Source organism: Geotrypetes seraphini, chromosome 5 (genome assembly GCF_902459505.1).
Source record: "Geotrypetes seraphini chromosome 5, aGeoSer1.1, whole genome shotgun sequence".
In the NCBI taxonomy this organism is placed as follows: Eukaryota; Metazoa; Chordata; class Amphibia; order Gymnophiona; family Dermophiidae; genus Geotrypetes; species Geotrypetes seraphini.
The window spans coordinates 25,654,717-25,681,008 of record NC_047088.1 but is presented as its reverse complement, the minus strand read 5'-3'; the positions used below and the strand labels follow the sequence as shown (position 1 = coordinate 25,681,008).

At 49.1% G+C, this 26,292-nt stretch overlaps 1 protein-coding gene across 1 annotated transcript in view; it reads left to right on the top strand.

The window, feature by feature from the left end:
• Nucleotides 1-26,292, top strand: part of STAG2 (stromal antigen 2) — a 613,131-nt gene that overhangs the window by 74,773 nt on the left and 512,066 nt on the right. The window contains 2 exon segments of the mRNA XM_033944545.1: nucleotides 11,458-11,592; nucleotides 17,709-17,765. Of these exon segments, the coding sequence (XP_033800436.1) occupies nucleotides 11,549-11,592; nucleotides 17,709-17,765 (101 nt within the window). The 5' untranslated portion in view covers nucleotides 11,458-11,548.

The window sequence follows — 26,292 nt, the reverse complement described above, 5'->3', positions numbered from 1 at the left end:
CACCAAAAATGAACTTGATTTTCTACATGTTTTTTTTCTCATCATAATGAGCCTCAGCATTCTTCCTTATCTTCTGTTTTGGACAACCTTTTACACTTATCCAATTTTGGCCTCAAGTCTACATCTATCCAAGTCCATCTCAGTGCAATTGCGGCTTTCCATCAGCCTATTGAAGGGAAACCCCTCTCTGCTTATCGGGTGGTTTCCAGATTCATGAAAGGACTATTCAATGTCAAACCTCCTCTCAAATTGCCTCCTGTGGTTTGGCACCTCAATGTTGTCCTTACTCAACTCATGAAGCCTGCATTTGAACCAATTGATAAGGCTCATATGAAAGTGGTGTTTCTCATTGTCCTCATTTCTGCTCGACAAGTCAGTGAGCTGCAAGCTTTGGTTGTTTATCCACCATTATCCCAGGACAAGCAGGCAGGTATTCTCACTAGTGGGTGATGTCATCAGACAGAGCCCCGGTACGGACGTCTCACAAGCACGTGTTGCTTGTAGAAACTTAAAGTTTCTAGATGCCCGCACCGCGCATGCGCCGGTGCCTTCCTACCCGGAGATCCGGGCGTGTCTCCTCAGTTCTTTCTTTTCCGCGGAGCTGAGAAGTTCAACTTCTTCATGCGCTAGCTGAATTCAGTTAAATTTGCCTTCCTTGTCCGCGTTTTCGTTTCTTTTAATTACAGTTAACAGTTCTTTTCTTTTTCAAAAAAAAAAAAAAAAAAGAGAAGATTATTTCCTCCGGCGGGTCGAACGGGCCGGCCACGTGGCTCAGGCCCACGGGCTTCGACCTCGCGGCAGAGATTTTCCGGCCTATGTCCCGGCCAATCACCGGTTTTAAAAAGTGCAGCAAGTGCCAACGCGCGATTTCACTCACGGACCCTCACTGGCGCTGTTTGCAGTGTTTGGGCCCTGACCACATCCCGAAATCGTGCGGGCCTTGCTCTACCCTTACGGCACGCTCATTCAAGCGGCGTTGCCTATTGTGGGAATCGATGTTCAAGATGGACGCAGCTAAGGATCCCTCAGCCTCCACTTCATCCGATACCTCCCCGGTTCGGGCGAAACCGGCATCGACTCCTCCTGCATCGAGTGCGGCGAAACCGGCATCGCTCGCCCCGACACCATCCACGAGCTCGACGTCGGTGCCTGCCCCGGTCTCCTCGGTTCAGGTACCTCTTCCTTCCACAGTGCCACCAATGGTCATCAAAGTGCCGAAAGCTACTAAGCAGAAGCACTCGACCTCGAAGGAGCGCGATGTCCGTGCAGGAGGACCCCCTTTCGGTGCGGATCCCTCCCTATCGGCTTCGCTACGGTCCGTGCTGGAAGCTCAATTCGTTGAGCTCATGCAGACCATCGGACCCGGGCTCATCGCTGCCATACAGGGTGACCTCCCGGTACCGGTCCAAAGGGGCGGTCCGCCCCCTCCCCCTCCCCCACACCGTTCGACCTCGACAACCGACGAGGACGAACGGGGGAGGGCGGCGATACCCACGCGGCAAGCCTCGCTTACCGTCATGCCGCCATTAGAACCCATTACGCCTCCGCGCCAACATGGGACCAGACCTCCGATCGATACTCGAAGCCCTGGGCATAGTCAGGAAGAGTTCCTCCGTACTCCTTACCAGACTTGGGTAGCATCGCAGGAACCCGCATCGCAGACCCAGTGGCGATCCACTGCTTCCAGCCCTATCCACTTGGGGGCCTCGGGAGACCATGCGATGCACAGACGATCCCGATCCCCGTCCCGCCACCGAGACGGGCACCGATCGAGACACTCATCCTGGCACTCCTCACGCCATTCGGAGGTGTCACCGCAGAAAAAACTGCAACGTAGGGGATACTCCTCATCAGAGGCGTCCCCTCCGAGGGGCCCGGAGTACGAGGAAACACCGGTGCCCGATTCTCCTTGTCACTCCCCGATGTCCACGGACCTGGAGGCCTCCTCCTCCGCCAGCCCGTCTCACAGACCGACGCTGGCGGAACAATTGTCCTTCTCATCATCCCTCCGACAAATGGCGGATGATCTGGATGTGACCCTTGACACGGGCTCCCGATACTCCAAAGAGTATCTGGACACCATGCACTTACCTAACCCTCCAACGGAGTCGCTTCGGCTCCCCCTGCATAAATTACTGGACCAGACCTTCATGCAGTGCTTCGAAACGCCGTATTCCATACCGGCGATCCCCAGCAAACTCGATGCTCGATACCGCATCGTGCACCATAAAGGGTTCGAGGGCCCTCAACTCTCCCACCAATCCCTGCTGGTCGAGTCCTCCCTAAAACGCTCTCACCCCTCCCAGGTCTACGCCTCTGTACCGCCGGGCCGAGAGGGGAGAACGATGGACAAATTTGGTAGAAAATTCTACCAAAACTCCATGATGGCGTCACGGGTGCTAAACTACAACTTCTTTTTCTCTTCCTATCTGGAGTTCTTCTTGCCGGTGCTCCGCAAGTTCACTCCGTTCATAGACAACCAAGCTCGATTCGAGTTCGAGGAAGTGGTAGCCTCCCTCTCCCAATTACGCCTCCAGGTGATGCAATCCTCCTTCGATGCATTCGAACTCTCGGCACGCGCCGCCGCAAGCGCGGTAGCTATGCGTCGCCTGGCATGGCTCCGTACCATCGATATGGATCCCAACCTACAGGACAGACTCGCCAACGTACCATGTGCTGGAGCTGACCTGTTCGATGAGTCTATCGAGACTGTTACCAAGAAGCTGTCGGATCATGAAAAATCCTTTCAATCCATCCTGCGGCCCAAACCCAAACCTCAACAGTCTCGACCTTCCAGGCCACCCCTGATTTACCAGCGGCGTTACATGCCCAGACAAACGCCTGCTGCGAGACAGCCTGCGAAGAGACAACCTCCCCAGAAGTCTCAGCAAAAACCCCAGCCACCGGCCGTACCTAAGGCCCCCCAGCCCTTTTGACGCCCCCCCCGGGAGCGTAACCTCGGCCTCTCCCATAGGGGGCCGCCTCCATCTCTTTTACCATCGATGGGAGGCCATAACTACGGACCTATGGGTCCTCACCATCATAAGAGAAGGATACTCTCTTCAATTCCACCGGGCCCCCCCGGACCACCCTCCAAGAGAGTATCCTTCAAGCTCGACGCAGACCGCCCTTCTTCTTCAGGAAGTCCAAACCTTACTCCAGCTTCGGGCTGTCGAGCCGGTCCCTTCAGACCAATTGAACCGAGGGTTTTACTCCCGGTACTTCCTCGTCCCGAAGAAAACGGGCGACCTGCGACCCATTTTAGACCTTCGGGCCCTCAACAAGTTCCTGGTCAAAGAGAAGTTTCGCATGTTGACTCTGGCTTCTCTATACCCCCTCCTCGAGCAGAACGACTGGTTATGCTCCCTGGATCTCAAGGAGGCCTACACTCACATCCCCATTCACCCGGCCTCCCGAAAGTTCCTCAGATTTCGGGTGGGAAATCTGCACCTACAGTATCGAGTGCTACCATTCGGCCTATCTTCGTCCCCCAGAGTCTTCACAAAGTGCCTGGTGGTAGTGGCCGCAGCACTCCGGGACAGGGGTCTACAGGTATTCCCATACCTCGACGACTGGCTCATAAAGGCCCCGTCAGCCCCAGAGGTCACTTCGGCGGCCTTGGCTACAACCTACTTCCTCCAGAATTTGGGCTTCGAGATCAACTTCTCCAAGTCTCACCTACAACCCACCCAGTCCCTCCCCTTCATCGGAGCGGTCCTGGACACCACCCGACTCCGAGCATTCCTACCTCGGCAACGCATGGAATCCCTTCTTCATCTCTGCCAGTCGGTGTCTACTCGCCAAACCCTACCGGCGAGACAACTGATGGTGCTCCTGGGCCATATGGCCTCCACAGTACATGTGACACCCTTTGCCAGACTCCACCTCAGGATCCCCCAGTGGACCCTGGCATCACAGTGGAATCAGACATCCGATCCATTATCCAAACGCATCTTAGTCACACCTGCTCTTCGGCAGTCTCTACTTTGGTGGATGACCTCTTCGAATCTATCCAGAGGTTTACTGATGCACTCTCCCCCCCATCAGAAAGTTCTCACGACCGATTCGTCGAATTACGCATGGGGGGCCCACCTGGAGGGTCTCCGCACCCAAGGATTCTGGACCAATGCGGAGAGACTACACCAAATCAATCTACTGGAACTCAGAGCCATCTTCAATGCGCTCCAAGCTTTCCAACACCTACTCCACGACATGGTAATCCTCATTCGCACAGACAATCAGGCCGCCATGTATTATATCAACAAGCAAGGAGGCACGGGCTCGGCCCTCCTTTGCCAGGAAGCTCTATGAGTCTGGGACTGGGCGGTGCGCCACAACACCCTACTCAGAGCAGTATACATCCAGGGGGAGAACAACGTCCTAGCAGACAAACTAAGCCGCCTGCTACAACCGCACGAATGGACTCTCCATTCCAGCCCCCTTCACCAAATCTTCACGCAATGGGGGACGCCTCAGATAGACCTCTTTGCGGCTCCCCACAACGCCAAACTGCCTCAGTTTTGCTCCAGGATCTACACTCCTCACCGCCTCGAGGCAGATGCTTTTCTACTGAACTGGGGGAAACGATTTCTGTATGCGTTCCCACCTTTCCCGCTGATCCAGAAGACTCTGGTCAAGCTGAAACTCGAACGGGCAACCATGATTCTAATAGCTCCTCGGTGGCCCAGACAACCTTGGTTCTCCCTCCTACTTCAACTCAGCAGCAGGGAACCAGTACCACTTCCAGTGTTTCCTTCACTACTTACTCAACAGCAAGGATCACTACTTCATCCCAACCTGCAGTCTCTCCACCTGACAGCTTGGTTCCTCTCAACGTAACCCCTCACCAATTCTCACAAGAAGTGAGGGAGGTCTTGGAAGCTTCCAGGAAGCCCGCCACTCGACAATGCTACTCCCAGAAATGGACCAGATTCTCCTCATGGTGCGTTTCTAAGTCAAAGGAACCTCAGCGAGCTTCCTTATCCTCCGTGCTGGACTATCTCCTGCACCTATCTCAATCTGGGCTCAAGTCCACATCCATACGAGTCCACCTGAGCGCTATTGCGGCGTTCCACCAGCCCCTACAAGGGAAACCCCTCTCGGCCCATCCGGTGGTCGCCAGATTTATGAAAGGACTCTTCCATGTTAACCCTCCTCTCAAACCACCCCCAGTAGTTTGGGACCTCAATGTAGTCCTTTCCCATCTCATGAAGCCCCCGTTTGAACCACTCAACAGGGCCCCTCTGAAGTACCTCACCTGGAAAGTGCTTTTCCTCGTAGCCCTTACGTCCGCTCGCAGAGTCAGCGAACTCCAGGCATTGATGGCGGACCCACCATTCACAGTATTCCACCATGACAAGGTGGTCCTCCGCACTCACCCGAAATTCCTGCCTAAGGTGGTCTCCGAATTTCATCTCAACCAATCCATTGTACTTCCAGTATTCTTCCCTAAGCCTCATTCTCACCACGGAGAATCGGCCCTTCACACTCTAGACTGTAAACGTGCCTTGGCTTTCTACCTGGATCGCACCAAGCCACACAGAACCACTCCTCAACTTTTTGTCTCCTTCGACCCTAACAAGTTGGGAAGACCCGTATCAAAGCGCACCATCTCTAATTGGATGGCGGCTTGTATCTCTTTCTGCTATGCCCAGGCTGGATTATCACTTCCTTGTAAGGTCACAGCCCATAAGGTCAGAGCAATGGCAGCCTCAGTAGCATTCCTCAGATCAACACCAATCGAGGAAATTTGCAAGGCTGCCACCTGGTCCTCGGTTCACACATTCACCTCACATTATTGTCTGGATACCCTCTCCAGACGGGATGGACAGTTTGGCCAAACAGTATTGAAAAATTTATTCTCTTAAGTCGCCAACTCCCCCTCCATCCCACTGAGGTTAGCTTGGAGGTCACCCACTAGTGAGAATACCTGCCTGCTTGTCCTGGGATAAAGCAATGTTACTTACCGTAACAGTTGTTATCCAGGGACAGCAGGCAGCTATTCTCACGTCCCACCCACCTCCCCTGGGTTGGGTTCTCAGGCTAGCTACCTGAACTGAGGAGACACGCCCGGATCTCCGGGTAGGAAGGCACCGGCGCATGCGCGGTGCGGGCATCTAGAAACTTTAAGTTTCTACAAGCAACACGTGCTTGTGAGACGTCCGTACCGGGGCTCTGTCTGATGACATCACCCACTAGTGAGAATAGCTGCCTGCTGTCCCTGGATAACAACTGTTACGGTAAGTAACATTGCTTTCATGGTGTTCCATCATGACAAAGTGGTTCTTCGTACTCATCCTAAATTCCTCCCTAAAGTGGTCTCGGAATTTCATCTCAACCAATCCATTGTTCTTCCAGTATTTTTTCCAAGGCCTCATTCTCACCCTGGAGAATCAGCTCTTCATACTCTGGATTGTAAACGTGCTTTGGCCTTCTACTTGGAACGCACCAAACCACACAGAACTGCTCCTCAACTTTTTGCTTCCTTCGATCCAAATAAGTCGGGACATCCTATTTCTAAGCGTACCATCTCCAATTGGATGGCGGCTTGTATCTCATTCTGCTAAGCCCATGCTGGATTACCCCTTTACAGTAAAGTCACAGCCCATAAAGTCAGAGCAATGGCAACTTCAGTAGCTTTCCTCAGATCTATGCCTATTGAGGAAATTTGTAAGGCTTCTACCTGGTCCTCAGTTCATACTTTCACTTCTCACTATTGTCTGGATACTTTCTCCAGACGGGATGGACAGTTTGGCTAAACAGTATTACAAAACTTATTCTCCTAAATTGACAACACTCCCACCATCCCACTCTGGTTAGCTTGGAGGTCACCTATATGTGAGAAAACCTGCCTGCTTGTCCTGGGATAAAGCATAGTTACTTACCATAACGGGTGTTATCCAGGGACAGCAGGCAGCTATTCTCACAACCCACCCACCTCCCCTGGTTGGCTTCTCTGCTAGCTATCTGAACTGAGGAGACGCGCCCTGTGCTGGGCGGGAAGGCACTCGCGCATGCTTCAGCAGGAAAAAAAGGCATCAAAAGAATATGGAGACTTGGACGATGCAATCGAAACCTCTGCATCCTCGAGGTGTGGAAGTGGAGACCTCATAGAAACATAGAAATAGACGGCAGATAAGGGCCCACGGCCCATCCAGTCTGCCCACCCTAATGTCCCTCCCCTACCTTTGCCCTGTGAATAGATCCTATGTGCCGATCCCATTTGGCCTTAAAATCAGGCACGCTGCTGGCCTCAATCACCTGCAGTGGAAGACTATTCCAGCGATCAACCACCCTTTCAGTGAAAAAGAATTTCCTGGTGTCACCTCGTAGTTTCCCGCCCCTGATTTTCCACGGATGCCCTCTTGTTGTCTTGGGGCCCTGATAAAGAAGATATCTTCCTCCGCCTCGATGCGGCCCGTAAGATACTTGAACTTCTCGATCATGTCCCCCCTCTCCCTGCGCTCCTCGAGCGAGTAAAGCTGCAATTTGTCAAGCCTTTCTTCGTATGGGAGATCCTTGAGTCCCGAGACCATCCGGGTGACCATTCTCTGCACTGACTCCAGCCTCAGTACATCCTTTCGATAATGCGGCCTCCAGAATTGCATACAGTATTCCAGGTGGGGCATCACCATGGATCTATACAATGGCATAATGACTTCCGCCTTATGGCTGACAAAACCCCTTCGTATGCAACCCATGATTTGTCTTGCCTTGGATGAAGCTTGCTCCACTTGATTGGCAGACTTCATGTCCTCACTGACGATTACCCCCAAGTCTCGTTCTGCTACCGTTTTTGCTAGGATCTCGCCATTAAGGGTATAAGACTTGCATGGATTCTGGCTGCCCAGGTGCATAACTTTGCATTTTTTGGCATTGAAGTTGAGTTGCCATGTTCTAGACCATCGCTCCAGTAGGAGTAGGTCGTGCATCATGTTGTCGGGCATTGAATCTTCGTCCGTTGTGCATTTGCCCACTACATTACTTAGTTTGGCGTAATCGGTGAATAATGTTATCTTACCTCGAAGCCCTTCTGCCAGGTCCCTTATAAAGATGTTGAATAGGATTGGGCCCAAGACTGAGCCCTGTGGCACTCCACTGATCACCTCTGTCATTTCGGAGGGGGTGCCATTTACCACTACCCTTTGAAGCCTACCTCCAAGCCAGTTCCCAACCCATTTCGTCAATGTGTCACCTAATCCTATAGAACTCATCTTGCTCAGCAACCTGCGGTGTGGTACGCTATCGAATGCTTTGCTAAAGTCCAGGTACACGATGTACACCTCGATCGGGGAGTCGGCGGTCTAGTCGAAGTAGGAGTAGATCGAGGCTTAGTTGAAGAGGGACGTTCTTTAGAAGAAGAACTATGCCTGGAAGTATGCCTCGATGAAGGCCTCGATCGTTGGTGAGAACGGTGCTTGGAAGCAGATCTCGAAGATCGAGGAGACTTCGCCTCGGAGACAGAAGCAGCCGATGCCACCAAAGAATGGATAGGACTGGAGGCTGTAGATCGTAGCTCCAGAGGCTTGGTGGAGGAACCTCGATGCACTCCCAAAGACTCTGCTCCTTGTATAAAGTGTGAGGATTCCTGCCGAAGCACTTGCAAAGAATCTGCTTCTTGCTTTACGTGCTTAGATGCCAGATCAGACACTCGCAGAGACTCTGCTCCCTGCAAAGAGTGTGCAAGCTCAGACTGAGGCAAAGGAAGCGGTTCTACCTCGCGGGAGTCTGCAGAATGCCCAGGCTGGATGAGAGGAAGAAGCTTCGGTCCTATATTAGTAAGGAACTGAATGAATTGCTTCTCCAATATGGTCTGGAAAGAAGCCGGCAAGGATGGATCTGCGTCTGAAACCTGACCGCCGAGGCAGTGTAAATGTGCTTCGACTTGGAAGTCTTAGGCACCCTAAGCACCACCGATGGAACTTTCTGCTGAGCTATCTGACCTGAGGATACAGGGGAAGATACAGCAGACGTCGTCGAGGAGAGAGCCGCTGCAAACGATGAAGGTCTGATGAGGCTTGAGGTGGAAGCAGTAGAAGCAGGAGGAGTCTCGGTCAAAGGTGAGGCCGAGGTCGCCTTCGAAGTCGAGGGATCGGGGGAAGATTCCATCCCGAAGAGCTTTTCCACCTAAAGACGACGACATTTAAGGGCTCGAGGTTGAAGAGTAGCACAGCGCTCGCATGACTTCGGTTGATGACCGGCCCAAGGCACTTGAGGCACCAGTGGAGTGGGTCTGTGAGGAAAATCGCACGCTGGCACTGGCTACACTTCTTGAAGCCCATTGCTGGCCGGGTCATAGGAGGAAAAACAGCTGCCGCAATATCGAAGCCCCTGAGTTGCGGCCGAGCGGCCTGCCCTGGCAGCCGAACGGAAGAAAGTAAAAATTTTTTTTTGTTTTAAAGAAATAAAAGAAAGAAAAAGAAAAAAACAGCAACTCGTGAAGAAAAAAACACAAACCGCGGTGTAGAGAAGGCACGAAGTAACAAAGTTAAACGCAGAGAGTCAAAGACGGACTTCTCGGCTCTGCGGAAAGCTGAGAACTGAGGAGATGCGCCTTATGCTGGGCGGGAGGGCACTCGCGCATGCAAGGTGCGGTCGACTCGAAACTTCTAGTTTCTTCAAGCAAGTCTGCTTGCAAGCTTCCGCATCCGGGCTCCGCTGATGACGTCACCCATTGGACTAATACATTTTTAAATTAGCTTTCAGAAGTCAAAACCTCTTTCCTCAGGTCAGGAAAGTATACTTCTGTTATAGTATTTTGTCCTGACCTGAGGAAGGAGAATTTGGTTTCTGAAAGTTAGTCAAAAATGTATTAAAATTAATCCAATAAAAAGATCAACTTATTTCCATTTATTTATTTCAAATATATTTTATTGATCAAACAGAACAATTGATACAAGCATAATATTAAGGTAATTTGTTTGAACACGGTATATGAAATCCAAACCACCCCACCTTCACCCACCCAAAAAAAAAAGAAAAAGGAGATGAGAGAAAGGGGCAACCAGGCTAAAAGGCAAGTAAAAACATATCAATTAAAGATTCAGTACATTGCTATGAGCATACATAGTTAAAGAAGACCATTAGGGTTCCTAAACAGTTTGAAGCTGAAGCCCCTGGGCAGAATCCATATCGGTGACCTCCATGCATTCCGTTTTCTGTTGATGAAGCATCTGCATATGCCATTCAGAAACTGATGGAGGGGCAGAGTCCAGCCAATGTAACAGGACCATTTTTTTTTTTTTTTAGCAAACAAAAGGGCATGGCGCAGAAAACTCCTCAGGCTTTTAGGAATAGGATGAGTCATTGTGGAGAGTGAGAAAAGCAGCTGAGGATGAGGAACACACTTAGTCTTCCATAAAGTAGAAATACGAGCATGTAGAAGCTTCCAAAAGCGCAATATCTTGGAGCAGAAATAAAACATGTGACCCAAAGTAGCATTTAGGGCAACAGGAATCTGGGTGCAACTTATCTTGATGCGCTCTGGAAGGTGAAATGTATAGACACAGTATCAACTTGTATTGTATTTCAAACAGAGGAACCGATGTTCAATGGTGAGACGCAGCTTTAAGGGCTAATTATAGTAGAGTAGGCAAAATCAAAGTGGACAAATCCACTAACCACCGTACACCCAAAGAGGCAAAGTCAATACTGGGTGAGGGATCCAAGAAAAATTTATGATGGACACGAAAGAATATCAGAGATTGCGCTTCCAAACAAAAGGCTTCCTTCATGGTCAAAGTTAAGGTTTCCACAGGCAGAGAACGTATTTATTGACAGAGTTGAAGATAAGGTAAAATATCATTAGCTGTGAGTACAGAATGACATGAGGAAAAAATTTGTCCCCGTCCTGGCGAGTTTGATCCCTATCACCATCCCTGCAAGTTCGGTCCCAGCAAACCTAGAGAGAAGATTGTTCTTTAAGTAGAAGGAGTTAACCAAAGTTGATGGGATTGGGGAAGGGAGGTGGGGAGGTAAGGAGAAAAGGCAGGGGAGATTGATAGGGAAGATTCAAAAGGGGATAGCGGTTCAAATATTCTTAATCTATCCTCTTTCCCAGCGTCTTCTCTCCACTCTCTCTTTCCCATTTCCCAGCGTCTTCTCCCCACTCTCTCTTCCCCATTTCCCAGCGTCGTCTCCCCACTCTCTCTTCCCCATTTCCCTTCAGGCTGCTTCAGAGATCAAGTGTTTTACAGTAGGGTTTAGCACAGTGGAGACCCGGTTATTTGTTTTCAAATTAAGTTACTATTCAGCTGAAAATGAATAATGTATTCAGGGCACTATTAAGGGCTGGATCGAATTGAATACAGATATTTGATACAGGTGGATGTTAGATAATCAGGTGGATGGGAATGGTCAGATAAAATCTTAATTTAAGCTACAAAAACTGCATATTCATTACAGGGTGGTGGTCAGAGTAGTTAAAAAGAAAAGTAATCACATGATGATTTTTTTCAGGACTTGGAGAACAAGAAAACAAAAATAGCTTTGCCAGCCTTGCCATTAATGTTGTTCCAGAGACTGTGGTGGTCCAGAAGATGATAAAGAAATGATAGCAGCTCCAGAAATACCAACAGACTTTAATCTCCTTCAGTAAGTTGTTTAAAATACTGCCATGTATTCGAGCCAAACCGTATTTTTCTTTAGTGTACAGTAGATTCAGAATATGACAGAAAAATTATGAATACTGGTATTACAGGTAGACACTGAAATGTATCCTAACCAACTTTCTAAATTCTGAGTATTATTTTGCCATTGTAGCTGAAAAAAGTCTTTCTTTTGCAAAGTGCCAATTTGCAGTATTGTAATGCTATGTTTTGACATTGTTTCAGATCATTGATTGAATTATGTCAATAAGTGTAGAATTTTCAAGTGTGGAACTCTGAGCCATCATGAAGTTCCTAATCTTGCAGCATAAAACTCCAAAGGAAATCCATGAATGTAGATGCAAACATTGAGTGACAAATGCCCATCAAACTACACAGTGAAGAATTGGTGTGCAAACTTTCAGCGTGGAGATTGAGACCGAAGAAGCAGCAAGATCTGGGAGGCTTGAAACGGAGTCAGCTCCTGAAATTGTTGATCATGTCCATGACCTGATTTGGGGAGATTGGCGAATATTGGCTAAAACAATGGCTGAGACACTACAGATATCCAAGGAACATGTTGGGTATATAATCCACAAGCAGCTGGGTATGCAGAAGCTGTCAGCCAAGTGGGTACCCAAATGTTTTAATGATGAGAAATGATGCTGAGTGGACACTTCATGTTGATTTGCAGCATTTTCAGCGAGCTGGTACTAACTTTTTGGAACTACTAGTTGCTGTTGATGAAACCTTGTTCCACCACTGTGATCCTGAGATAAAACAGTAGTCTATGCAATGGTGGCACTCAGGTTCTCCAAGGCTAAGGACATTCAAGACCCAACAGTCATCAGGAAAGGTCATGTCCACAGTGTTTTGGGATCAAGAAGGTGTTTTAATGAGTATCTTCCAAAGGACCAAACTGTTAATGCAGAATACTATTGTAATTTGCTTTATCCTAGGACAAGCAGGCAGCATATTCTCACAAATGGGTGATGTCATCCATGGAGCCTTCCCGCCCGCCAAGACATGAGGCTCCCCAGTTCTTCATTTTCCACGGAAAGAAGAAGTTCGTTTTACTTGCCTTCCCGCTTCACGTCTTTTTTCTCTATATGTTTTCTTTTTACTTTTTCTACATTTATTTTCTTCAGTTCGGGGTTCTTTTAAAAAAACCTACAAAAAACATCTTTCTGTCGAAATACAGTACCCCCTCCGAATCTGCGGTTTCAGTACCCGCAGATTCGGTTATTCGCAATTGTTTTTAAAAAAAGAAAAGCTGCATCCCAGACCTTACCTGGTGGTCTAGTGTCTTATACTCCTGCCCCGCGCAGAACTGTCATCAAAATGGCTGCCTTGAATTCCCGTCGTTCATGGACAACCATGACTGGGATGTAGTTATACCGGGTTATAATTTGTTCAGGAAGGACAGTGTAGGAAGAAAAGGAAGGGGAGTAGCGTTATATGTTAAAGATCATATAAAAGCCTCAAAATTGCAGGATCTGCAGGGCAAGGAAGAGGCACTGTGGATCAATTTGGAAAGAGGGAATGGTAAATATATTTACATTGGTGTGATATACAAGCCTCCTTCACAGACATAAGAAGTGGACAGAGATTTTAATAGTAGACATTCAGAATATATCTAAAAAAAGGAAATTTTACTAATAAGTAATTTAACATGCCAGCTATTGAGTGGGGTATCCCTATTGTGTGGTCTTCTAAAAATAGGGAGATCCTGGATTCTCTACAAGGAGAACTGTTCTAGCAGTTGGTAATGAAACCCATGCAGAATGAGGTCATACTGGACTTAGTGCTTACAAATGGGGGAAGTGTTTCTGATGTTATAGTGGGTGATCATCTGGCATCCAGTGATCACTGCATGGTATGGTTTAATATTAAGATGGTTATAGAGAGGGCTTATTCAAAAGTAAAGGTTCTAGACCAGGGGTGCCCAAAAGGTCGATCGCAATTGACCAGTAGATCACAAGGGCAATGCAAGTTGATCACGGAGCCCATCCCAGGCTCTGCGATAGACTTGTATTGCCTTTGCATTCTCCCTGCTTCCCCAACACGCAAAAGCTAGACCCATGCAGCCACTACATAAGCATCCCCCCCTCGAGAAGTTTCAGGCCAGCCAATCGCTGCCTGGCTGGCCCAGAACTTCCTCTCTGACATCAATGTCGGGGAGAACTCTTGTGTAATGGCTGCATGGGCCTAGTTGTTGCGCGTTGGGCAAGCAGGGCAAATAATCGTCAGTGTCTTGGGGGTGGGCAGGGCGAGAGAAAGTAAGACTGTGGCTTGTGGAGGGGAGGAGGCAAGGAGAGAGAAAGAAAGACACAGAGCTTCATGCTTCCTGGAACTAAATGGACTGCTTTTCCTCCATTGACCAACTAACAGTGCTGCCTTCTCTGGAGAGAGACAAGAGACAAAGAAAAGGGGGTGGGCAGAGAGAAAGGAAGACAGAAAGAAAGAAAGGGGGCAGGGAGAGAGGAAGAAAAAGTTGGGGGAGGAAAATGGACTGTGTCGGGTGGCAGGGGGCAGGCAGGGAGAGAGGAAGAAAAAGTTGGACTCATGGAGAGACAGAAAGAGATGTTGGTTGGGATGAGGTCTGGAGGAGACGAAGCATGCAGGAGGAAGAAAGAAAGAAAGATTGGATACACAGCCAGAAGGAAGTGCAACCAGGATCTGCACTAATATGTGAATGGGTACCCTCCCCCGACTTACGTAGTTTAAAGCCCTGTGAAGCAGGCGGGCTAGTCGGTGTCTGAAGACGTTCTTACCCCTACTGTTCAGATGGAGTCTGTCTGGTCCCTGAAGTCCTTGTAGCGCTTCCCCATGGTTTAGGAATCCGAAGTTCATATCCCGGCACCATCCCTGTAGCCACTCGTTTGTCCTCAGGATGCGTTCATCTCTGGCTCTTCCCTTGCCTCTAACTGGGAGGATCAATGAGAAAACCACCTGCGCTCCTGTCCGCTTCAGCCTCTCACCCAATGCTCCAAAGTCTCTGGTGTTGGTCTCCGGTGTGTTCCTGGCAGTGTCGTTGGTTCCAGTGTGGACAAGAAGCATAGGAAAGTGGTCTCGGGGCGTGAGTAGTCTATCCAGACTGGCGGTGACATCTCGTATCCTGGCTCCAGGCAGACAGCAGACCTCCCTAGATTGCATATCCGGTCTGCAAATTGATCCCTCGGTGCCCCTCAGCATGGAATTCCCGATGACTATTACTCTGCGCTTCTTTGGGGGGAGCCGGTCAGTTGTCCCTGGAGATGGAGCTGTGTGTTGGGCCTACTCCTGTGCCTGCTCCTGTTCCTCATCGGCAGTTCCTTCCTGAAGAATCTGGAATCTGTTCCGCAGGGTGAGTTGAGGGGTTGATGTATAGCTGGTAGTAGTAGCGGCCTTGAAGTCTCTGGGTCTTCAGGTTTTTCCCTACCTCGACGACTGGCTCATCAAAGATCTGTGATCTCACATTGTGCTCTTGGCGACACAGCAAACTATACTATTTCTTCAGAATTTGGGATTCAAAATCAACTTTCCCAAATCTCATCTGCAACCATCTCAGAGGCTCCAGTTCATTAGAGCATTGTTGGACTTGCCTCAACTCAGAGCGTTTCTTCCTCAGCAACGTCAACATTTGGAATTGGGCAATTCCTCTCAACATCTTTCTCAAAGCTGTTTATATTCAACAGGAGCAGAATTATCTGGCATACAAGTGTTCTTCAACAACACAAATGGACTCGGTAGTTCTCCATTCCATCTTCTCATGATGGGAGACTCCTCAAGTAGATTTATTTGTATCTCCCCACAATCTTAAGCTACCCCGCTTTTGTTACAGGATGTACTCACCTCATTGCCTGGAAGCGGACACTTTTTCTTCTGGATTGAATGAACAAGTTTCTATGCGTTTCCACCTTTTCCTCTTGTTCTCAGGACACTGGTCAAGCTCAAGTGTCAGCCACCATGATTCTAATAGCTCTTCATGGTCCAGGCAACCATGGTTCTCCCTTTTACTTTAGCTCAGTATCAAGGAGCCAATACCTCTTCCAATTTTCCCATCTCTTCTCACGCAAACTCAAAAGGTCTCTTACATTCCAATCTTCAGTCATTACACCTGACAGCTTGATACTTCTCGGGCTGAATTCAGCTGATCTTCATCTTTCTTAACCTGTTTGACTAATATTAGAAGCTTCCAGAAAACCAGCCACTCAACAGTGTTATCAACAAAAGTGAACATGGTTTTCTGCTTGGTGTCTTCTTCATGAGGATCCGAAATCCATCTCTGTTTCTCTGATTTTGTATTATTTACTCCAATTATCTGACTCTGACCTCAAGTCTACATCTATTAGAGTCCATCTTAGTGCTGTCACTGCCTTTCATCAGCCAGTGGTTGTTAAACCACTTACTGCGTATCCTCTCATTTCCAGATTCATAAAAGAACTTTTCAAGGTAAAACCACCTCTCAAACTGCTTCCAGTGGTATGGGATCTCAATGTGGTTCTTGCCAAATTGATGAAGCCTCCTTTGGAACCAATGTTTACAGCTCATCTCAAATTTCTTACTTGGAAAGTTGTCTTTCTCATCTCCCTCACTTCTGCCAGAAGAGTGAGTGAAATTCAAGCGTTGTAGCAGATCCACCATTTACAGTGTTCCACCTTGACAAGCATGTGCTTCGCACTCATCCAAAGTTCTTACAAAAGGTTGTCACTGAATTTTATCTCAGTCAGTCGATTGTGTTTCCGGTATTTTTTTACCAAGCCTCATTCTCATCCTGGAGAAACGGCTCTTCACACTTTGGACTGCAAACGAGCATTAGCTTACTATTTGCAAAGGACTAAGTCACACAGATCATCTCCTCAACTTTTCATCTCTTTTGATCCTAACAAGTTGGGGCATCCTGTTTTGAAGAGAACGATTTCCAACTGGTTGGCTTCCTGCATATCGTTCTGTTACGCTCAGGCTGGGCTGCATCTGCATAGTCGGGTTACAGCCCATAAAGTTTGGGCTATGGCGGCTTCTGTAGCTTTTCTTCACTCTACTCCTATTGATGAAATCTGCAAAGCTGCTACCTGGTTCTCGGTTCATACTTTCACCTCACATTACTGTCTGGAATCTTTTTCCAGGCAGGATGGGCGCTTCTGCCAAACTCTATTACAAAATTTATTTTCCTAAAAGGCCAACACTCCCATCATCCCATTCTGGTTAGCTTGGAGGTCACCAACATGTGAGAATATACTGCCTACTTGTCCTGGGATAAAGCACAGTTACTTACCGTAACAGGTGTTATCCAGGAAAACAGACAGATATTCTCACAACCCAACCACCTCCCCTTGTTGGCTTCTTAGCTGGCTAACAACTGAGGGGGCGAGAAAGCACTTGCACATGCGCGGTGAGGTCGGTCACAAACTTGAGCTCCCTCTTGCCCTGATCGTGTCGGGGAGTCGGCGGGGTAAGAGGGCTTGACGTCAGAGAAAGGGCTCACAGAAGGGCCGGGACCGCCAAGAGGAAGCAGCAGGACACCGGTAGGAGCTTCTACATGATGGGGGGGGGGGGGTCGGGAGGCTGTGGGGGTGCGAGCGGTCCTTCAGGGTGGGGGTGTGGATGCGGGTGGGAGTGCGTGCGAGCAGTCCTTCTGGGTGGGGGTGCGGGTGCGTGCGAGTGGTCCTTCAGGGTGGGGGTGCGAGCGTTCCTGCGGGGGGGGGGGGGGGGGGGGGGAACTATGTAAAAAATTTTTTGTACAACGCGCTCACGCGTATAACATGCAAGGTTATGCACGGTTTGTAAAAATCGTGTAAAACGCACGCGTTATATGCGTGAAAATACGGTAATCATATGACTGCATTCCTCTGCTGCCCATGGAGAAATCCCCCTTACAGGTAAGCAGTTGTACTCTATGGCCTAAATAGGAGTAGTGTTTATTGGTGTGTTCCTATTAATGTACACCTTTAATAGCTGAAATACAATTTGAGCCATACAAGGTTTAACTAGGAATTGTTTATGCTTCTATTTGCCCATTTTCCCAACACACACTTTCTCTATTCTCTGAAATGTGTACAGCAATCATTATTGCAATTTTGAAGGAGAACTTATATACTTTTGCTTCTTGTTGAGTGTTATCTTGTTTATATTATTTTATAGACCCCTGGATTCTTCTCTTCATGATATGGGTCCCCTTTCCTGCAGTACTGGACCCAGGTATAGTGATCATTTTTCTACTTTGCATAGTAATTGCTAGAAAACTGTAATTTTTTGGGGGGGGGGGATGGGGAGTACAGTAGTTTTCTTGCTGTGCATGTAAGATTCCAGTTCAACTGGAAATGGGGCATGGTGCTGCTAACAAATGTTTTCTACTCTTAAGAGGTGGGAGGTGGAGTGTTTTATTTTTCTTCTCCTGTATATTCTCTGGACTGAAGGGTTATCCAAGGTGAAGTGTTGTATTTCACCTCATGTGATCCTTTTGTTCTGTGCTGTATCTTTATTCCAACCCTGCGCTAAAGATTCAGCACTGCAAAGTGTATTTTAAAAAAGGTGCCAAACTTGGGTGTAGATTTTCTCGAACAATTATGGATTTCGCCTTTTCTAAGTGTTTTTCATGCCTACTATACTATCCTTTAATGTAGTGCCTTAACTTTTTTTTTTTTTTAAAGTTCTTTATTCATTTTCAAATTGAACAGCAAGTGCACAAAAGAATATACTATACAAGTTATTTCACAATAGCACATTAATCTCTACCACATAATATTCTAGTGATATAATAACCCCCCCAACCACCCATCCTTTCTCACATTTTCAGTAAGAATAAACACACATATTATATAGCATATTTTAACATATTATGTATAAATTATTCCCAACTCCCTCCCCCCTTTAGTGTGCTAACAAGAAAAAAAAAACAACCCGAAAAGGAAAAGAGAAGAATCGATGACTAATCACCACAATATGTTGCCAATGGCCCCCATATTTTTATAAAATTAGTATATGTCCCTCTTTGTACTGCTATTGCTCGTTCCATTTTAAATATATGGCATAATGAATTCCATCAAAATGTATAACTAAGATTTCTGTGATTTTTTCCAATTATTGGTTATATGTTGGATGGCAATCCCTGTCATAACTAATAAAAGCTTGTTGTTATATGATGATATTTGACTCTTTTTCCTCATCATCATGCCAAATAACACTGTATCGTAAGAAAGAGCAACATGATTTTCCAATAATAAGTTCACTTGAGACCAGATTGAATGCCAAAATATCTTAATATAGGGACAATAATAAAGTAGATGATCTAATGTCTCAGGTTCCAGATTACAGTGCCAGCATTTATTGGACTTAGAACTATCTAGTTTTTTGTAAACGAACAGGGGTCCAAAACACTGTATGTAATAAAAAGTACCAAGTTTGTCTCATAGATGCTGACACTGTACATCTCATTCTCCAAGACCAAATTCGTGGCCATTGAGCTGCAGAAATTTGATGCTTGATCTCAGTGCTCCAAATGTCTCTCAGACCATTCTTTGGTTTTTTTATTCAAGTATCCAGATAATAATTTATACCACAATGCGGCTTGATGTCCTAGGAAGACTGCTTGGAAGCATAGGAACTCCATACTATATTGATTGTTCAAAATCTTCCATTCAGGGAACCCTACCTGAATAGCTTGCTTCAACTGCAACAATTTAAAAGTTTGTGTTTTACTAAGACCAAATCTATGCTGCAGTTGTGAAAACTCAAGCAGTTTACCAACTGAAATAACATCATTCAAAGTTTGAATACCTGCAATGATCCAGTTCTTCCAAAGGACTTGAGTTCCGCCTATTTTAATCTTGGAGTTTATCCATAAGGATTGATTAGTTGATTTTTTAATTGGGATAGGTGTTAAATTACTAGTATATCTCAATGTTTTTCAAGTATCCATTAAAATTCTATTTTCCCTATATCTCCTAGGCATGTTGATATTTGGAACTTTTGATTTTCCCTTTTATAATACATCTTACTACATCCAGGGCTGGAGGTGGAGTCAGTCGAAAGTAATATTGAGTGGAATTGGAGTTAATAAAAATGTATTGACTCATAATCCAGCTTCAAAATACGAGGGGTGCTGAAAAGTTCTCAGTCAAACCAAGAAGAGAATGACATGGATATGGATCAATCAATGATCTGAAACAATGTAAAAAACAGAGAATTTTGTTTCTGCAAATTGGCACTTAACGAAATAACACTCTTTTCAGCTACAGTGGAAGAATAAATGCTCAGAAATGAGGAATTTGGTTGGTTGGGATGAGAACTTTTCAGCACCCCCTCGTAAAAACTTATAACATTAAAATGATAACTTTACAGTTTATTATATACTTTATGCTGAATCTAAAATTCTAGTAAATATAAGTTATAGTTACCAGTACTTTAGATCAGTGTATCGCAAACTGTGTGCTTTGGCGAGATTCTGGGTGTGCAGTGAGATGCCAGCGAGGAGGAGAGGCAGTGATGCCAGCTGACTGCTTACATGATGTGCCTCCTGCAGTGAGAGGCACATCCTGTAGGCAGTCAGCCAGCACCTCTTTGCACCTCTCCTCCTCCAGTACCCCCCACCAGAATGGTAGTTGCAGACTCGGGGCCCTTCTGGGGGGCCTCTGCATAGATGTCTATGTGATAATGTCACACATGCACATATCTTCATCACGTCGAGATTTCCAGATGCCCTCCAGCCATGGGCCCGAGCTTAGTGTGCTGTGGCTTTAAAAGGTTTGCAGGACACTGCTTTAGATACATAGCAAAGAATTTAAAACCTAATATCAGCTTGGCGTCAGACAGCCCTGACTACATTGGGACTAAGGATAGCACAACTTATTACATCATCTGTACCTGTGTTGGATGGTTACATATGGTGAGGACAGTTGTTCTCAACCCAGTCCTTGGGATATTCCTAGCTAGTCAGGTTTTCTAATATACACAATGAAATCGTATGGATCTCCATAGATTAGAGGCATTACATGTATATTTATTTCTGCAAATTTATTGTGAATATCCTGAAAACCTGACTGGCTGGAGACCCGGAGAACACAGTTGCATTGCTGCAGCACAAGCTAACTGGACTTTCAGTACATCAGTGGTGGTGATCGCAGCGCTGGCAGGCTTGAGAGACTTAAAGGGATAGTTGGGGAAATTATTAGCGGGCTCTACAATGATTCATTTGGCATGCGTGTCTGTGGCTGGCATTTTTTAAGTGTTGGTGCACTTCTGTCCCATTGAGCAGGCTGCATGTGCCCCATGTAGGAAGCAGGTAGGTGACTTACTTCACATTCTGGGACAAGGAGCATGATGAAAGAACTTAATGTCGAGCACATCTGAGGCTTTAGCAGCCTTTTCCTTAGCAACAACAGCAGATGAATCCAGAGACTAGTGGGATAGCACAAATCTACCAGCAGGTGGAGATAGAGAAACTGATTAACAGGTGGTCCTATTGGCTGGCACATCTCCTGTATCTTCAGTATGCTCTATCTCCAGCAGGCGAATGGTCACTATTCAACTAGCTCCTGAATTCTGCTTGTGACTGGAAAAATATTTTCTTCTGTTGAGGTTTCTCTTCAGTGAGACAACAATTCTATTTCTCCTGTTGAGGTTGCTCTTCAGTGAGACAGGGGTGTCCGGCTGAACGGTACTGGCTTTAGGGATTACACCTGGGCCCCCCCTAGGTCCCTGCCTCACCCTCCCTCCAGTGATAGAGGGTCAACTTGGTCTCTGGTTTTCTTCTTTCCCTTAATTGTAAAAAAAAAAAAAAAAGACCACGATTACTATTTAGCATTTCTGCCCTGCTAGTACTGAGCAACCGGCATCAACCGGAACTGACAAAGAGTTTCATTTGGTCAGCATTGTGAGTATGTTTTATTAGGGTGACTTTGGATTGCGGCTTCCTGTGTCGTGTGTATGTGTTGTTTGGGAAACTTTGGATTAAGGGTTTCTAGATTGCGTGTGTATAGAGGTTTAATTATCAAGCTGCTATTACTGTTATCCCAGGACAAGCAGGCATGATATTCTCACATGTGGGTGACGTCATCTACGGAGCCCCAGCGCGGACAGCTTTTCAAGCAAACTTGCTAGAAGTTTCAAGTTTGCACACTGCACCACGCATGTGCATGCCTTCTCGCCCACTAGAGGGCGCATCCCACCTCGTGGTCCTCAGTTCAATTTTTTCCGCGGAGCCAGAAAGCCCTGTGGATCTGAGCTCCAGTGTATTGCCTTCTAGCTGCCGCGTTTCGTTGTTCTTTTATTTGAATAAGTTCGCGGTGCTCTTTCTTGTCTTTTCGTTTCTTTTCTTTTCAAAAAAAAAAAAATATTTTATTTTTCGTTGGGCTCCGGGGGCTCCCGGAAGCCGTGGCCGCGGGACGTCGGTCGTTCCCGGCCTTCTTCTTCGTTAATGTCCCGTCCTGTTACGGGATTTAAAAAGTGCAGCCGGTGTGAGAGGTTACTTTCCATCACTGACCCTCACCGGTGGTGCATTGTCTGTCTTGGGCCGGATCATCCGACAGCGTCGTGTGATCGTTGTGCTACTTTCCAAAACAGAGCCCTCCGTCGCCGTAAGGCCAGAATGGCGGAATTGTTCGCCGTCGACACGCCGCCTAAGGCCTCGACGTCGGCCTCGGCCTCGGCCCCGGCCTTGACCTCGGCCTCGGCGTCCTCGGGGGCCTCGGCTTCGCCTCGGCCCTCGTCTTCGAAGGCGTCTACAGGGAAGCCGGCTTCGGGTAAGTCCTCTGTTCCATCCCCTTCAGCAAAGAAGCCATCTTCGACTCAGGCTAAGGCGGGTGGGTCGACCCCGGCCCCGCCTCGGACCTCGACTTCGCACACCCCGAGGGAATACTCGAGACCGAGGTCGCCCTCCAGGGAGTGTGCTCCGGACTCGGAACTCCCCACCTTCGTGGGGATTCCGGCCTTCCAGGAACTCCTTCGAGCCCTGATTTCATCGGAGCTGACGGGGGCCCTGGAAGTGTTGCAGCGGGCTGCGGTTCCGGCGGCCTCGACCTCGGCCGGGGCGCCTTCGGTCTCGGAGGCTCCGGCCTCGGCTCCCTCGACCTCGGGAGCCCCGGCCTCGGTGACCTCGGTCTTGGGTACTGTCGCCCCCTTAACCTCGGTCTCGGCCCCGCCCATGACCTCGACCTCGGGGGGGCCGCCTGAGCGGAGTGTGAGGCCCAAGGAAAAGTTGCGCAGAGTGCGCCGTCTTTCCTCCTCTTCCTCGGGGTCTTCCCGGGACGCCTCGCCCTCGACGCGACCTCGGACGAGGCGCCGATCGAGGAAGTCTAAGCGGCCGCGAGGCTCGCCTCGGCACGATCGTTCCTCGCCGCTCGGGGGCGAGGCGCTGCAGGTGTCGGAGTTGCGCCTCGACAACCCGAGGCTCCTCCGATCACCTCATGGGAAGTCTTCCCGTGCCGCCTCGCCGAGGAAGTGGGAGAGTGCCCCCCGGACCCCGGGGTCCTCACCCAAGGGTTCTGCGAGGCGGAGAATTTCTCCTTCCCCTTCGAGGGCCTTGGAGAGGGGTTCCTGGGACTCGGGGTCAGTTAGGGATCCTCATTATTCCCATGAGGCCTCCCCCCTCTCCTCGGTGGGGCGGTCGAGAACCCCGTCTCCCCCGGCCAGGCCGTCCTCATTTTCCTCCTTTGTTCAGGACATGGCCCGAGCCCTGGGGTTAGACCTGATGGTCGGTTCTCAATACTCCAAAGAATTTTTGGAGGAACAGGACCTTCCCACTCCTCCTAGAGAGGTGCCTAGGCTCCCCCTCAACAGAGTCCTTCTGCAGACCTGGTTGAAGAACTTGTCAAACCCTCTTACAGTCACGTCTGTGCCTTCAAAAATGGAAGCGAAATATAGGACGGTGCCCCCTAAAGGGTTCGAGAAGGCGCAGCTCTCCCACCAGTCTCTTCTGGTGGAGTCTGCCCTTAAAAAATCACAGCCCTCACGGATTTCTGCGGCGGTTCCACCCGGCAGGGAGGGGCGGACCCTGGACAAGTTTGGCCGTCGCCTCTATTCAAATTCCCTGATGGCCACCAGGGTTCTAAATTACGCCTTCACCTTTTCCTCCTATTTGCGTGGCATGGTGAAGGACCTTCCTCAATATCGAGACTCGTTACCGGACTCCCAGAGAGCAGGATTCGATAAGTTTATGTCCAACCTGTCTCAATTGCGGTTGTACCTATTTCATGCGGTGTATGACGCATTTGAGCTGGTTTCGAGGGTGTCGGCCTTCGCAGTGGCCATGCGCCGCTTGGCCTGGCTTCGCACCCTCGACATGGACCCAAACCTGCAGGAACGTCTTGCAGATTTGCCTTGTGTGGGGTCCGAGTTATTTGACGAGTCCTTAGATGCGGCGACCAAGCGGTTGTCGGAGCAGGAGCGCTCGTTAGCATCCCTGGTCCGCCCCAAACCTAGGCCCCCGCCGCAGAAACCTTTCCGGCCTCCGCCGCGCCGATATCCTCAGAAGTCGACCCCGGCTTTCTCAAGGCCACCTCCGAGACGTCCGTCTCAGCGAGGCAGAGGGGGACAAACCCAAGCCCCGGCGCAGGGTCCTTCTAAGCCCGCGCCTTCCTTTTGACGGGCTGAGCGGACGGGGCGGGTTCCCCTCCGCGATATCACAGGAACCCCTTCCTATCGGGGGGCGTCTTCGGTTCTTCCGGGTGGCATGGGCCGAGATAACCTCAGACGCTTGGGTGCTCCGGACCGTCTCCGAGGGCTACTCGCTCAACTTTATATCCTCGCCACCGGACCATCCTCCAAATCTGGCCTCTTGCAACCGATCGCAGCTGCCGACCCTTCTGGCCGAGGCCAGGGCCCTCTTGGTACTTCGGGCGGTCGAACCGGTCCCCCAGGACCAGCGGGGTACGGGGTTTTACTCCCGTTACTTTTTGGTTCCAAAAAAGACGGGGGACCTGCGCCCCATACTGGACCTCAGGAAGCTCAACAAATTCCTGGTCCGGGAGAAGTTTCGAATGCTGTCTCTCCCGGTCTTATATCCTCTTTTGGAGGAGGGGGACTGGATGTGCTCCCTCGACTTGAAGGAAGCATACACCCATGTTCCAGTGCATCCCGCCTTCCGAAGATTTTTACGATTCCAGGTGGGGGATTTGCACCTACAGTACAGGGTCCTGCCCTTCGGCCTGGCTTCCTCTCCACGAGTCTTCACGAAGTGCATGGTGGTGGTTGCGGCAGCCCTGAGGTCTCGTGGGCTTCATGTGTTCCCTTACCTGGACGATTGGCTTATCAAAGCCCCAACCAGGGAGGGGGTTATCTCAGCGACCCGACGGTCTATTGCCTTCCTGCAGAGCCTCGGGTTCGAGATAAACTTTCCAAAATCTCAGTTGTGCCCGGCTCAGTCTCTTCAATTTATAGGCGCGGTGCTGGACACGGTGCGCCTGCGCTCCTATCTCCCGCCCCAGCGGTTGGAAGCCTTGGTCCGGATGGGCCGTCAGGTTTCTCAACTATCGGTGGTGTCGGCCCACCGCATGATGATACTGCTCGGGCATATGGCGTCGACGGTCCACGTCGCTCCGTTTGCCAGGCTGCATCTGAGGATCCCACAATGGACCCTTGCTTCCCAGTGGCGTCAGGAGTGCGATCCAGTGTCTCGCCTCATTGCGGAAATCGCTGCGTTGGTGGACAAACTCTTCACATCTGTCCAAGGGTTTGCTGTTTCTCACCCCTCCGTTTCGCAAGGTTCTGACCACAGACTCCTCGGAGTACGCGTGGGGAGCCCACATCGACGGTCTTCGCACGCAGGGCCTGTGGTCTGCCGAGGACCGTCGGTGTCACATCAACGTGCTAGAGCTTCGAGCCATCTTTCTAGCACTCCGAGCTTTCGTTCACATAGTGCGGAATCAGGTTGTCCTCGTCCGCACGGACAATCAAGTGGCAATGTACTATGTGAACAAGCAGGGTGGAACGGGCTCTTGGCCCCTCTGCTCGGAGGCTCTTCGCCTTTGGGAGTGGGCGGTCTCCCGGAACATCTTCCTTCGGGCGGTCTACATCCAAGGAGAACTGAATTGTCTGGCAGACAAACTCAGTCGACTTCTGCAACCGCACGAGTGGACTCTACACTCCGCAGTTCTGCGCGAGGTTTTCGCTCGCTGGGGAACGCCGCAGGTGGATCTGTTTGCCTCTCCGGAGACCCACAAACTGCCCCTGTATTGTTCTCGGATGTACTCGCGGGACCGTCTGGAGGCCGATGCCTTTCTCCTCGATTGGGAGGGGAGGTTCCTGTATGCATTCCCTCCTTTTCCTCTAATCATGCGAACGTTAGTACATCTGAAATCGTCCACGGCCACGATGATTCTCATCGCACCTCGGTGGCCGCGTCAGCACTGGTTCTCCCTACTGCTTCAGCTCAGTGTCAGGGAGCCTCTTCTTCTGCCTGTGTTTCCTTCTCTGCTGTCACAGAGTCAAGGATCCATGTTACATCCCAATCTGCAGTCATTACACCTGACAGCCTGGTTTCTTGCTCCCTAACTGCGCCTGATCTGTCTCAATCGGTGAGGGAGGTATTGGAAGCCTCACGCAAGATTTCGACAAGGCTTTGTTATTCGCAGAAATGGACCAGGTTTTCTACCTGGTGTTCGTCTTTTCACCTGGACCCGGTGTCGGTTCCGGTGTCCTCGGTTTTGGACTATTTATTCCACCTGTCGCACTCTGGTCTGAAAACCACTTCGGTGCGTGTTCATCTTAGTGCTATTTCTGCCTTCCATCA